Below are 14,248 nucleotides of genomic sequence, written 5' to 3' on the forward strand. Positions count from 1 at the left end.
GCTAAGCTTTTCTGTAGACAAGCAGCAGATGGAGGACCTGGGGGAGAAGGAGCGTCTGTCCCGGGAAGGTCTCGTGGGGTCCTGTTACACTGAGTCACTGTCAGAGTAGACTGTTATGCAAAAGCGTCCAACTCCCTTATTTGAAGAAAACTTTCCTTGACAGTAAATAAGAATTTTAAGAGTTTTTTGATTCTATTTCATGTTCATTAAGCAACATTCAGACCTATAATTTGAGTCCTAAATGGGTTGACCTATAGTGAAGGGAATACTCCAATCAGTGGATCTACTCCAAGTTGCCTTAACAGATAAATTAAAATTTGAAGTTGTTATGTGAATTCAGTTCCTGGTGACTTTGTGCATTGGTTCCCAGAGCTAAGTAATACTGGATAAACTGAAGAAATAAAAGGGTTTGGTCTTATAGTGTCTTAACTGCTATAAATCCTGGATATAAGTAGTGTGCTTGCTTCTTGCCTGGGAACTCTGCTTCACCACAGCTGCCTGTATGACTATAGCAATGACAATGAGCCTTTGAGGATTTTTTTGGTCATATACTTCTGTTTTTTAAATAAATTGCTTCATACTTACATACTCTAATTAGTACATAAGAACTGTTTTACTAATGTCAAGGGCCTCAGTGGCTGAAGGAGATGTTGAAGAACACTAGTTCTTTTTGCACCCATTAGTGTGTGAATATTCTCTGCTGATCCTCTTAGTTCTGAAATCTTACTACTGCTCAGTGTATGTCAGAACTCACATGGATAGGAGAATCTCTCGTTTTCTTAGCCAATTTATGATTATCCGAAGGTAAACTTTGGACTCTGTGGGAGAAGGTGAGGGTGGGATGATTTGAGAGAATGACACTGAAGCATGTGTATTACCATAAGTAAAATAGATGACCAGTACAAGTTTGATGCATGAAGCAGGGCTCAAAGCCAGTGCTCTGGGACAACCCAAGGGATGGAGTGGGGAGGGAGGTGGGAGGGCGGTTCAGGATAGGGGGACACATGTGCCCCTGTGGCTGATTCATGTCGATGTATGGCAAAAACCATAACAATATTGTAAAGTAATTATCCTCCAATTAAATAAAAATGCATTATCTTAAAAATTATTTTCTTAAAATATTATATATTTCAAAGTTGCTAAGAGGAGAATTTATATCTTAGCTAAGAGATTTCTATCTTTAAATTTTTCATCCTAAGGAAAAAATATAACCATGTGTGGCGATGGACACTAACTAGACTTATTGTGGTGGTCATTTCACAATATATACATATATCAGATTATTATGTTTTCCACTTAAAGCTAATACAATGATATCGCAATAAAATTGATTTAAAAATGAGCTTTCAAAAAATACGAACATTGTAACATTTCGAGTATTTATATTTCCATCATGTATCACCTTATCTAGACAATGTTGATCGTCCCGTTTAAAACTCCTTTTTGTCTCCTCAGTTTTACAGAGCAGAAGTTGAAGCTCTTCATTCTTCAGGTATGACAGCAGTTGTTAAGTTCATTGATTATGGAAACTATGAAGAGGTGCTACTAAGCAACATCAGGCCCATTCAGTCAGAGGCATGGGTATGTGATCCAAATTATGTACAAAGACATAAGCTGTTTTGAAGGAAATACATAGCTCTGAGAGATTAGTCTTAGTAATACTAAATTTTCCAGTGGAAAATGTTTTGTTTAAAACTGAATACTCCTAAAGTAAGGTTTTAATTAATAATTACCTTAAACTACAGTAAGAATGAGTGCATTGCAATTGCTTCTCTTATATAATGCTTTGTTATATTATGTTTGGCAATAAGTACCCTTATTTATATGTTTGCCAAAAATGTGTATGTGTTTTTATGAGTCTTTATGCATATTTTATTCTTTCCCAGTTTGTTACTGTTTAAATTTGACCAAATAATGTCCAGCAATTGTCAAATTTAAATCTCTTTTGGATACATGTATATTCTTTATTATTTTAGTTAAATGTAAAATTAAGAAAAACACTTTAAATTATATATGAATTCATCTGCCTTACTACACATACATATGTACATGTGCAGATTAAATTTAAATATCTTTGTTGAATAATATTTAATTTTGTTGCCAAATGTTATGTCAAAACTGACAGTTTTGTTGATATAATTTAGACAGTATTGACCTCATGGAGTCCATTATATACAAGATTTATGTAACTTTATATAGAGTCTCAACTGCATTTAGGCATAAACGAGGACAAAGCATAGTAGAATTTGTTTTATAGAGATTTCTTTAGCAAATTTCTTTCTCATTTGTGGGTAGCTATTGATAAACTTATTACGAGAAACCTGATTTGTTGCTGTTTCCCTGAAATATAAAGATATACTAGAGAATTATATCATTTAGACAGTAGCCTTCATCATTGAAGCATACTTGTTTTCTTATGAACTGCTTTTGATTTAGTTTTGATCCTTCTAGATTTTCCTGTCATGACCTCAGGGTCATTGCCCACTTCACCCCCGCTCCCAAAAAGAAGATAAATAAAGCTACAACAAAAATCTAGTAGCAGTAATCATATTTGGGCCCATGGATATTTTTTCTTGACCTTTTTATTCTAGAAAATTGATCAGTTTCTAGTAGCTTATTGTTTCATATTTTACAAAATAACATTCATTTTCTTATACTGTATAATTAAGTAAGAGATCCTTTCTCTCACTCTGATTCTCTAAAGTTTAGCTGCTTTTTCCCTAAACGACTGAAATACCATTAATGTCTAATTTATATCTTTTCTTGGAGAAACTTGGTATAACTATATTTTTTGCCCTTTTGACATAATGGCTATTTTTATTCTCTTTTTTTAAAGTCAATGCTCACATCTTAATGCAGTTATAATGGTAAAACTATTTATTGAGTCTGTATTTCTAGAAGGTGAGCCCAGGTTTGTTATTCATCTTGTGGTCCTTGTGTTAGCCACTACAAAGAGTCAAAATAAAAGTTTTACATTTAGTTTTTTTTAGGAGATTTAATAAGAGATTAATTTTATTCTTTGCTCCCTAGAAGAATTTTAAGTTTCCTTACTTTGTTTCCTCTCTACTTCTTCTTTCTGTTCCAGAGTGGACAGAGCTGTTGGGCACCTTTCTTATTCCTCATTGTAGCTCTTCTCCTCAGAGGTGTTTGGTGCCAAGTGATCTTTTTCTTTCTAAGTCAGTGATATTTCATTTTCCTCCTTTAATAGTCCTCATTGCTCTGTTGATTTTAGGCCATTGTAAACTTGGCTGAACAATAAATGTATCACATGTGACAGCCCATGTAGTGATTCTGAACCACAGCAGTACTTTCATGTTCTCCGTACCTCATCTAGGCTTTACTGTGCTATTTTCTTTGTTTTTAACCTATTTACCTTTTCTGCAGTTAACTTAAAAATCTTTGATGCTGTGCTAAGTCATTTCAGTCGTGTCCAAGTCTTTGCAGCCCCATGGACTGATAGCCCACCAGGCTCCTCTGTCCATGGGATTCTCTAGGCAAGAATACTGGAGTGAGTAGGCATGCCCTCCTCCAGGGGTTCTTCCCAATAAGATCCATGAAATATTTTGCAGGAAGAGGCAGGATAGTATTTTTAAATCTTTTGGAGATTCTGGTATTTCTTTTTTCCTAATTACAAATAATCAAGTGATTGTTGATGTTTTATGCTTTTGCATAAATTAATATAACAAATATTTTTGGATCATGAACAGTGTTATGGAGAATAAGATCATCCTTTTTTCCTCATCTATGTGAATAATTGACTTAGTTGTAGATGCAGCTCCTTTTTGAATAAAAGCCACACCTTAACATATTTTCACTCATCTCCATTTAAAAAAAAGGTATATGTCCATATACATAAAAAGCCTCTGAAGAAAAATAATCAGTGTGACTGTCACTACATTTAACATAGAATTAGTGTATAGTTCTGTTATCCTCTGAGAGTACTAATATTGGGGTCTGTGAGCACGTTTTCTTTTTGTAACTTTGGTATTATAACAAGTTTTGAGTTAATCAAAGTAAAACGTTCACTATACCAATAGGAAGGTAACTCTGATTGATGTAATACTTGAAAAATTAAAGGGCTACAAAGGTAAGGTGAGGCTGATAGAAGCCTTAGCAAAGGTATTTACTCACACTGTGGATTGTGTAGTTTTTAATTTTTTTAACTCTTGTGCTACATATGTACATTACTGTTTTTAATTATGAAATGATTTCATATGTTTAATTAAGGTTTATGTTTGTTATTGCCATAAGATTTTGGAAAATCTCTTGTCTTCGTAAATATAACAATGAGCATTCATTGAGATTTTTTTAATAGTTTGCAGGAAAAACACAACCAAGAAGCGTGCATATACACCAAAAATCTTTATAGAAATCAGTTGTCTGTATTGTCTTAAACGTGTAAGGATGAATTATTAAATAAAAGCATGAAATATTAGGAGACTCAATGACTAAGTTAATAGTCTCTTATGTGGAAAATTAAGACAAAAATTAATAGTTTAAGTTAATTTTTTTCTTCATGAAATTTAAGTGCTATTTGCCTTAAATCCGTCTGTAGACACATTTCTAGTTTCCCTGTCTATTTGTATATTTTCAGAGCATACTCAGTGATGATATACTAGGTGATGAAAGTATATGTTCTAATTATGATTAAATACTTTATTTCCTCCAAACTGATCTACTGAACTTTTTGCTTGTCATCCTTGATTTTTTTTCTTCTAGATCGATTAAACTATCAATATAATGTGAGATTCACAACTCATTCTTAACTGGATAAATCCTATAATTTTTAATTTAATATTCTTTGTATGTTGCAGGATTTTCCTTATTTTACCAAAGTAAATGAATCATTATGCAATCTCATATTATTTGTAAAACTATATGGATTGGGGGCGGGAGGAGAAGGGCACGACAGAGAATGAGATGGCTGGATGGCATCACCGACTCAATGGACATGAGTTTGAGTGAACTCCGGGAGTTGGTGATGGACAGGGAGGCCTGCCATGCTGTGATTCATGGGGTCGCGAAGAGTCGGACACGACTGAGCGACAGGGAGAAAACCATAATGCTATTTTATTTCCTTGACCACTATATATGAAACATTAGGGGTAAAGGAAACCTATTTATGTTTCTTGCAGCCATTTCCAAATTTACTCCTTTTAAGCTAATATCAGGAAAACAGTAAAAAGATGCCACAGGCCACTTGGAATTACTCTTTAAAATACCCTGGTGCTGCTGCTCAGACAAATCTTTTGTGCTTTTGGAGTGTTGTTCCTTCTGAGTTACTTATCTAAATCTGGAAAGATAATGTCAAGTCCTGATTTTCCCAGAATATTTATGACTTGTATGCCACTGAGACTTTTTTAGCCCACGAAATATTTTAGAACATGCTGATTTCTAAACTTTTTGAAGTTTCATAGTGTTTTACTTTGAGGAAATCATCTTTGTTCAGCTATTCTTCCAACTAGAAAATTTATTGTATAGATTAGTTTTATTCAATAAATACTTACTGCATATCTGTTTAGGTGCTAGGCATTGTGGGTAAGGGGTATATGTTAGTACTCAGCACACACAAAAGTCCTGTGTACTACACAAAGTTAGTGTAAGTTATATTTCCAATTGTGTGAAACAAACTTAAATATCTCATGGGAGTCTTCATTTACCTCTTGAAACTTTAAAACAAGATAGAAGTGGTAAAAATCTTGTTTATCAATGTTTTAATTTTAATAATGTTTAAGGTCTATATTTTATTTTATTTCTCCTTATTTGAAGATAAATTATGGAAGAAGAAAGTGTGATTTAGTGAATTTTATGTGTTTAAAATTTCTTACTGATTTTATCTATTTAAAAAGTAAATTTCCTTTTAGGTGGGTTTGGATTTCTTTTTAAAATAATTATATATTTTTTTCAATTTTAGCATACTTTACAAAAAGAACTATTAATCTATTAATCTCAAGTTTTACTTTTGAAGTAACTTTGTGCAAAGTTTATTTTATAATGTCACCCTGGGAATCAAATTTGAAAATTACCTTTCCAAATTCAAATAATGTTCACAAAAAGCCATAAAGTGTTCTACCACTAATAAAAATATTAAAGAGAAACATATAACCCCCCCATCCCTAACCTATTTAATGAGGAAGGAGATAGAGAATTGTGATATGCAAATTAATGAGTTAAAAATGAATCTTAAATGTATTATAACAAGGTCATGTTAGAAATTTTAAAGATGTAGGGATAAAGTTAGGCTATATCTCATTTGTATTTGATATCAAAAGATAATAAATATTAAAAAGGGGACAGTTGTTATAGAAACCATTAACTTCAAAGAGAATTATGTAGCAGTGAGATTCTGCCAGTTAGTATCCAGTAAAAAGTACTGGCACATATTTGATCTTAGTCCAGAAGGTTTTTTTATTTCTGCTGATAAATTCTTACATAAATTAATGGGTATAATTTACCATACTTAAATTTCTCCATAATTTGAGTAAGGTCAGTAAAATACTGCAATACATTTTCTTCCACTATACATATTTTTGGGATACTTCCCTTTCAAAAATTTCCGTGTAAGCAGTGCTCTTTCTCTTTTGCAATATAAACACAGAGTAAATCAAAAAGAGTGTAGCTGTCTTAGCTGCATTTAAGAACATAATTTTCAAATTATAGGTGACAGAATTTGGGTGTTTCCATGCAATGTCTTTTAGCTAAATTTTAATAAAATTTGGTTGTATTAGATATGCTTTATTTCTTAATCTACCATTCAACTTTTCACAGTTCCCACAGGAGACTGTGGATCATATTAAAGGACTTTACTGGAGATATGAAAGCTTTTGCATAGAGGGAGAGATGATTAATTCATAAATGCATGCCATATACATTGATATATCATATATATGATATATCAACTCAGATATACATTGATGTCTATCTCCTGAATCCCAAATACAGTTTGTGAATTTGAGATTATTATGAAACATAAGAGATTATTATGAAAATCTTCAGAATCTTGTTTTGACTGGGCTACATTATTCAAGAGATACTTTATTTCACCGTTTTAATTACTACTGAGAAAATAGTGTGCTATTTGAAGAACATGTACTAAAGTACCACTTGAATTTTGCTATCTGATAATTTAATTTAATATATTATAATCTATTCAAAAGATTAAAGATGCTATATACAAGCATCTTTAAAAAGTTTCTGGGTGATCTGAGTTTTCCTTTATTAAGCAATGAAAGTACATCATGTAATTATTTCATGTTACTTTAAAAAAAATTTTTTTTTAATTTATTGGAGGCTAATTAATTTACAATATTAATATTGGTTGGTTTTGCCATACATTGACATGAATCTGCCCCGGGTGTACATGCGTTCCCCATCTTGAACCCCCCTCCCACCTCCCTCCCTATCCCATCCCTCTGGTTCATCCCAGTGCACCAGCCCTGTGCATCCTGTATCATGCGTTGAGCCTGGACTGGTGATTCATTTCACATATGATAATATACATGTTCCTTTTTACTGAAGGTAAAAATAGGAAAGTAAAATAACAGGGATTTTAGGGGATTACCTAAGATGTGCTTTTTTGTTTCTAACTTTAAGTATACTTCATAAAACACTTTAAACCTTCTATCATTTAAATATTAAGAATCAAGTTAGCATAACTGAAAAATCTACATCAGTTTTTTTGTATACATGAATAGTATCAGAAGATATGTTAATCTTTTATCTTCTAAGTCTCCCCTTTATTAATAGCAGATTAAAGTATGGAAGTATGGCATTGGTCAATGGAGAAGTAAATTTAAGATTTATGCTAAATAATGTGTAATTTTGATTTGTCTTCAAAGTAATCTTAAGGAGGCATCATGGAAGTAATCTACAGCCTAAGGGGGCTAGGATTGTCAGATGAACTTATCTTTTCCTTTGACATTTTTGATTCGGTTGGCCCAAAATTTGTTCTTTCAAGCATAAATGTTAATTGTTTCATTTACTTCATTTATCAAGACTTTTAAAACTGTAATTTCAAACTGTACTCAATTTTACCACTCCTTAACGTATACATGCAGAAGATTTACTAATACACTGATAATAAAGTAGTAAAATAATTGAATTTGAGGAATATTTTTGGTTTGTTTTATTTCTTATCCCCAAACATGTTATTTTTATATTGGGCATGTGCCTTGACTTGGCACTAATGTCAGTATATTTTAAAGATTTTTATAAATCTGAAGAGGCATTGTTTTGAATTTAAAAAAAAACTGCACACAGTTCTGTTTTTGATTGTTCCATCTGTACCTAAAAGGCACAAAAATTGTTGCTCATTGCAATACAGAATTTATTCCCTTTCAAATGGAGCTCCTGCAGTGTATCTTTTCAGTTCTAAAATGAGTAGTTGTGATCCTTGATTGGTGATGGGCTAAAAGGGGACTTAGGATACATGTTTGATTGCACACCATAATGAGTCATCAGTTGTCTGATTTCTTTTTTTAACCTTACATAGTCATTTGTGTACTTTCATACTCTTGCTTTTTTCACCTCATTTATTAGTTATCTCTGTGTGTTTTCATTCTATTTCTTAAACATCATTGTATTTTCGACTTTGTTTTTTAAACTTGATTTTCTTTTTACCTTTCAGTTCAGTTCAGTCGCTCAGTCGTGGGTGCTATCTCTTGATGTATTTGGTCACCCTTCCTGCTGATCCTAATTTCCTGAACTTTACTGGACCTATACTATTTATTCTAGAATCATGTGCAGTAGGCTTCACTATCACACCTCTAGGAAAGGAGTGGAGTTGATCTGCCTTGTGAGAAGCTCTCTGGTGTAATAGCTTCCAGTTCCATTGAATTTGGAAACTACTGGCAAGAGTTTTATATGTTGGCTTGAAATAACTCCCTTAGTAGTGGCCTATCATTGGCTGAGAGCCCCATTTGGAAGGGACAGGAAGTACTGCAATAGTGAGAATTTGCCTTAAAAAAAAAAATGTAGTTTGTTAGGACTAAACATAATGATGATGTTCTAGTTGAGCAGCTCAGATCATAGTAACAATTAAAAAGTTATTGTATTTTTTTTTTACTCTATTTTGACTTTTAATTGTAAAAAAAAATTTTTTTTTTTAATAGCCAAAGCAGATTTCACCATTAATGACGTCAGTGTTTTTCTAGGTATGAGAAGATGCAAGAATTGGAACTCATAAAACCTTTTTCTGAAAAGATCTAACTATCTGAAGGCCTGTTCTGCCAGTTTTTTTTTTTTTCCAGAGGACAGAGTGCCTCATTCCTGATTTTCACCCTGAACTTCTTTCAGGGGGTGTTGAAGGTTATTGTATTTTTGTACATACATCTTCATGCCTAGTCCATCTAGCTCGGGGTTAGTTCTGCTCCTGGTTAAATAAACTAAATACATTTTTGATTATAGAATGTCTTTGAGTCAGTAGCAGGTTAATATGTATTTTAAATTTCCAAGAGAGAGACGTATGTAGTGTCTATTGCTTCACAAACTTATTTGGTCATGGAGCCCCCCTGTTTTTGTCCTGTATAAAATCTGTAATATAAAGTCTACAAGAGGTACTTTGAAAAACATCATAGCTCTTCTTTTCTAGTTTTCAGATTTTCCATATAAAATAGACTGAAGATTTATCTTAAGAAACATTGTTTTGGATGTTCCAGACTTTTTAATAACATAATATATTTTTATATTATAGATAGAATAAAAGGCAGTTTCTCTTCAGCCTTACTCTGAATAGAGGACAAAACATATCTCTGAAATTTTATGTCCCTTCTAAGCACATATGGTTTTAGCAGTAGTGTGTTATTACATAATATAAAATTGAGATCTTTTTTATGTGTCATTATACACAACTCACTGGTCTTTTAATTTTATTTTAACTTTAATTCTAGAAACTTTCATGTGCTAAGTTAAAGACCTTCTAAAATTATCATTCATGAAAACTCACATTGTAGCTTTTATAATACTGCTGGGTATTCTTTTTCTATAATTTTGGCCTAATAACCTGCATGATATTTATATATTCAGCAGTAAGGCATTTTCATCATTTGTTTATTTGTTATTCTCCAGTAAGCTAAAGCAAAATCTGAAATCCCTGTTTTTGTTAAGCTGACAATTGGCTACTGAATCAAAAGAAAGTATCAAAGCAAGTTAATTCCATTGAGCAGGTAGACATTAAGTGAAGAAGACTCCTAAAAGATGAAAAATTCTGTTTTGTTTCAACATTTGTATTGCTCCTTTACTAATAGACTTAAAATAATGTGGAGAAGGGTATTCTTGTGTATTTTTTCCTTATAAAGTGATCAGGTAATATAAATCATATTAAAAAATTCCTGAATTTGATCATCAGTACTCAAATGAATTCCCGATCAGGAACTTGTGAGTATTAGTTCAGAAAGGCTCTAAAAGCTTTGGTCACAAATAAAGATATCCCTGATCTTTCTATGTGCCCTTATTAGTATTAATGTTTACTAAGAACCTGGCCTTACTGATAGTTGTTCTCGTAAATAGAAAGCCTGTTAGACTGAGATGTTGTGGAGCTAATTACAAAATGGTCTAGAAATGATAAAACATTGGTCACACACCCAGTCCATTTAAATGATATGCTTGAATTCTTAGGAAATACGCAAAACAAAGAAAAAATTTTCACTGACTGTGTTTTAAACTTAAATGTAAACAGTCCAGATGGGAAGTTAAAATATATAATTCCCTAAGAAATATTAAAGAAAAATATAAGAAACTTGAGGCTGAGAACTCTAACTTTTGTTATTGAAAATTTCTTATAAAAGGCTACAATAAAATCATTTTAGATATAATTTAGAAATGAGTGTAAGATTTATATTTCAAGAAGATATGCACATTTTCCCATTGATTCATTGAAAACACTTAAAAATGGCTATGAAAAGGCTGAATATTCTATTAATTCTAATGAGTAGAATTGATTTAATGAAAGTAATGACTGAGGGAAGATATTTAAGGTCGGAAAAAAGTGACCACAGAGAAGGTAAAATGTAGATTTGGTATCTTGGTTCTCACATATTTTTCAAAATAGTTTTCATAATAGTTTCAAAGGTTTGATTGAAACTGCTAAACAAAAAAAAATTTGAACAAGACAACTTTAAATAATCTCAATTATAAAAATAAGTTTTGCTTTCTGAAATGAGAATTGCTATGCTTTGAAGTTCTAACAAATTTCACATAAATGGCAAACTTCAGCCAAAAATACTTCTGACATTGTTTACTGCCGATTGCCATTCTTGGACCCAAGGTTGAGAAACATTTTCAGATTCCGTGTGCTTTGTCCTGAAAGAATTCGATGCAAAGGGGTCCCTGAGAGAGTCAAATGTCGGCTCAGCGTGGCCTTTGAAAGAAGGGGAGAGGGCAGGGCTGGTCTTGGGCAGATTACTCCCACCTCCCTTTTTGCCCGGCTTCAGCTCCAGGGGAGCTGGAGATGCACAGGAGAAGTCAGAAGACCTGGGTCACGTCCCGGCTCTGCCACTTACTTCCTGTGACTGACTCTGGGTAAGTTGTTTCCTGTCTCTGGGTCTCAGTTTTAGTACAGTTACAGTGAGGATTAGGTAATATGATCACTGGACATGTGCTTTTTAAACTCCATAGGTCTATAGAAACTGAAAATTTTATTATCATAACCTGGCCTCCTTCTTCCCAGTTCCTCTGTAGTCTAGTATCCTTGCCTCTGCATTTTTAAAGCAACCAAAAACGACAGCTCCTTTTATTTTTCCCTATGTCCTCTCCATGTTGGAAGTCTCATTCCTATCCTCTGCATTCTTCAGAGTTAAGTATTCTAAGGCTATAAAATCAGACTGGTTAATTTTCACGGTAGAGTGTGGGATACGTTTCCCCTTTTCACCCTTCCCACTCTCACCTTTCTTCTTTAATCTCAGAATTATGTGTTTAGAAATGTCAAAGAATCCCTAGTGCATGGCAGTTTGGAGACAGTGTTGGCAGAAGGAAGCCCCTTAAATCACATTACGCAGATCACTTCCCCATCAGGAAGGTTGACTGAGTGCATGAGAGTGTGATTGTGCCTCTTGTCCTCTTTTTCTCTATGGGAAAGGAGATGGAAATAGTTCAGAGATCTTCAGAAACGTCACTGAACGCCTTGATCCTAACTTGAAGAGTAATCCTAGGGAAGAGACAAGGGATTTAGTGGCCATTTCTTTGGTTAGCTCTTTGAGTTCACATCGTCTTTGATTCTCAGTAAACACTAGCCTCCCTCAGCCAAACTAAATTTATAACACCTATTATCTTTACTGGGTGCTCAGTTGATAGAGGCTGCATGGAGCTAAGAGGAAAGAGAATTTGCCTTCTGTGTGACATCTAATTTCAGATCAAGGGATCTTTAAGAGGGCATGAGAGCTTCTCATCTGATCCAACCTTGCCCATAATCTAAGAATGCTTGATTTGGCTGTGTGTCAATAATAGTAATAATAGCCACTTATGTGAACTGCTTGCCGTTAATACCTAATTACCATGGAGCACAATTAACCATTACTCCTATTGTGATTAGATTAACTGTCTTAAAAAATTGTATTTATTTTATTTTTACAGCTTTGAACCATTGACTTATGCTTAACATGGTTTCTTGCTGAAGTAGCAGTGTCATCTTTCATAACTAAAAATTAGAAATATTGAATTCTGGTAGTAATCAAATGCAAATTGAAACAGTTAAGCACAGTGTTAAATGTGTGAATTAATGGAAAAAAAAATTTAAATGATAGTGTTCATGCTGGCAAAGATGAAGTGACATGAGTACTGTTACACATTGCTGATGGCAGTGTAAATTGTTGTAATCTTTCTGATTTTTTCCAGTCTTATAAGTGTTTATTCTCTTTAATAATCTCATAGTTGTTAATCTCCGCTAGGAAAAGAGAAAAGGAATAACTGCATTTCTGAGAGATGGTCATTGAAGCAGTATGATAATAGGAGAAACTAGAATCTTCCTAAAGGACTTGAAAATACACTCAAAGTAGTGACAGTGTATGTGGTAGAGTTATGTACAGACTCTGGATATGTGTATATACTTATTTTTTAGTTTTATAACCTTTCCATAATTTTGTAGCACATTTTTTTATTTGAAAAAGTAACAGCAGGCAAAATAAAATTAGCATGAAAAAAGTTGATCATGAATAGGGAATTTTAGTCTAAAATCGTTAAAATTTGTAAAAAGGATCTGAAAATAATGGGAGTTTAAAAGAGTAGGATAAATAAAAACATAAATTCTTTCTAATTTTGCCTTCATTGAGATTAAACAGCAACATGATTATGGTTTTCCATGATAAATTACCATGATCTTTGAGCTTGTTTCTGTCTATAATTAATACATGAAATACTCCTACAGCTAAACTAGTGCAAATTATTCATTCAGTTTGTCCTTACAGCCTACTTCCCAATTCATTTCAGAATTCTCTCTTGATAACACTATTCCCAGAACACTTAAACACCTTCAGAATTCTGTCTGTCCCATGTGCTTTCAAATGATTAGAAAAATACATTTCTTCTATGAAATCCATACAGGCATACCTTTTATTGCACTTCACTTTATTTTGCTTTGCAGATACTACATTTTTTTTCCCCACAAATTGAAGATTTGTGACAACCCTGTTCAAGCAAGTCTGTTGTTCTGTTGCCAAGTTGTGTCTGACTCTTTGTGACCCCAGGGACTTCAGCACGCCAGGCTTCCCTGTCCCTCCCCATCCCCTGGAGTTTGTCCAGGTTCATGTCCAATAAATCAGTGATTCCATCCAACCATCTCATCCTCTGTCGCCCACTTCTCCTTCTGCCTTCAATCTTTCCCAGCATCAGGGTCTTTTCCAGTGAATCAGCTGTTCCCATCAGGTGGCTGAAGTATTGGAGCTTCAGCTTCAACATCAGTCCTTCTAAAGAGGATTCAGGGTTGATTTCCTTTTAAGATTGACTGCTTTGATCACCTTTTCCTCAGGACTCTGAAGAGTCTTCTCCAACACCACAGTTCAAAAGCATCAGTTCTTCAGCACTCTGCCTTCTCTATTGTCGAGCTCTCACATCTGTACATGACTGCTGGAAAGACCATAGCCTTGACTATACGGACCTTTGTTGGCAAAGTGATGTCTTTGCTTTTTAACACTGTCTGGATTTGTCATAGCTTTCTTACCATGAAGCAGTCGTCTTCTAATTTCATGGCTGCAGTCCCTGTCCACAGTGATTTTAGAACTTTAGAAGAGGAAATCTGACACTATGTCTACCTTTTCCC

The 14,248-nt window shown here is 33.5% G+C and overlaps 1 protein-coding gene across 1 annotated transcript in view; it reads left to right on the forward strand.

Moving 5' to 3' along the window:
- Positions 1 to 14,248, forward strand: part of TDRD3 (tudor domain containing 3) — a 210,516-nt gene that overhangs the window by 162,592 nt on the left and 33,676 nt on the right. Inside the window, exon 12 of the mRNA XM_055426003.2 lies at positions 1,456 to 1,581. Within this exon, the coding sequence (XP_055281978.2) occupies positions 1,456 to 1,581 (126 nt within the window). The remainder of the gene's footprint in view (positions 1 to 1,455; positions 1,582 to 14,248) is intronic.

The sequence above is a fragment of the Moschus berezovskii genome, chromosome 13 (assembly GCF_049115385.1).
Source record: "Moschus berezovskii isolate FMDL1 chromosome 13, NW_MosBer_1.0, whole genome shotgun sequence".
NCBI classification, from domain to species: Eukaryota; Metazoa; Chordata; class Mammalia; order Artiodactyla; family Moschidae; genus Moschus; species Moschus berezovskii.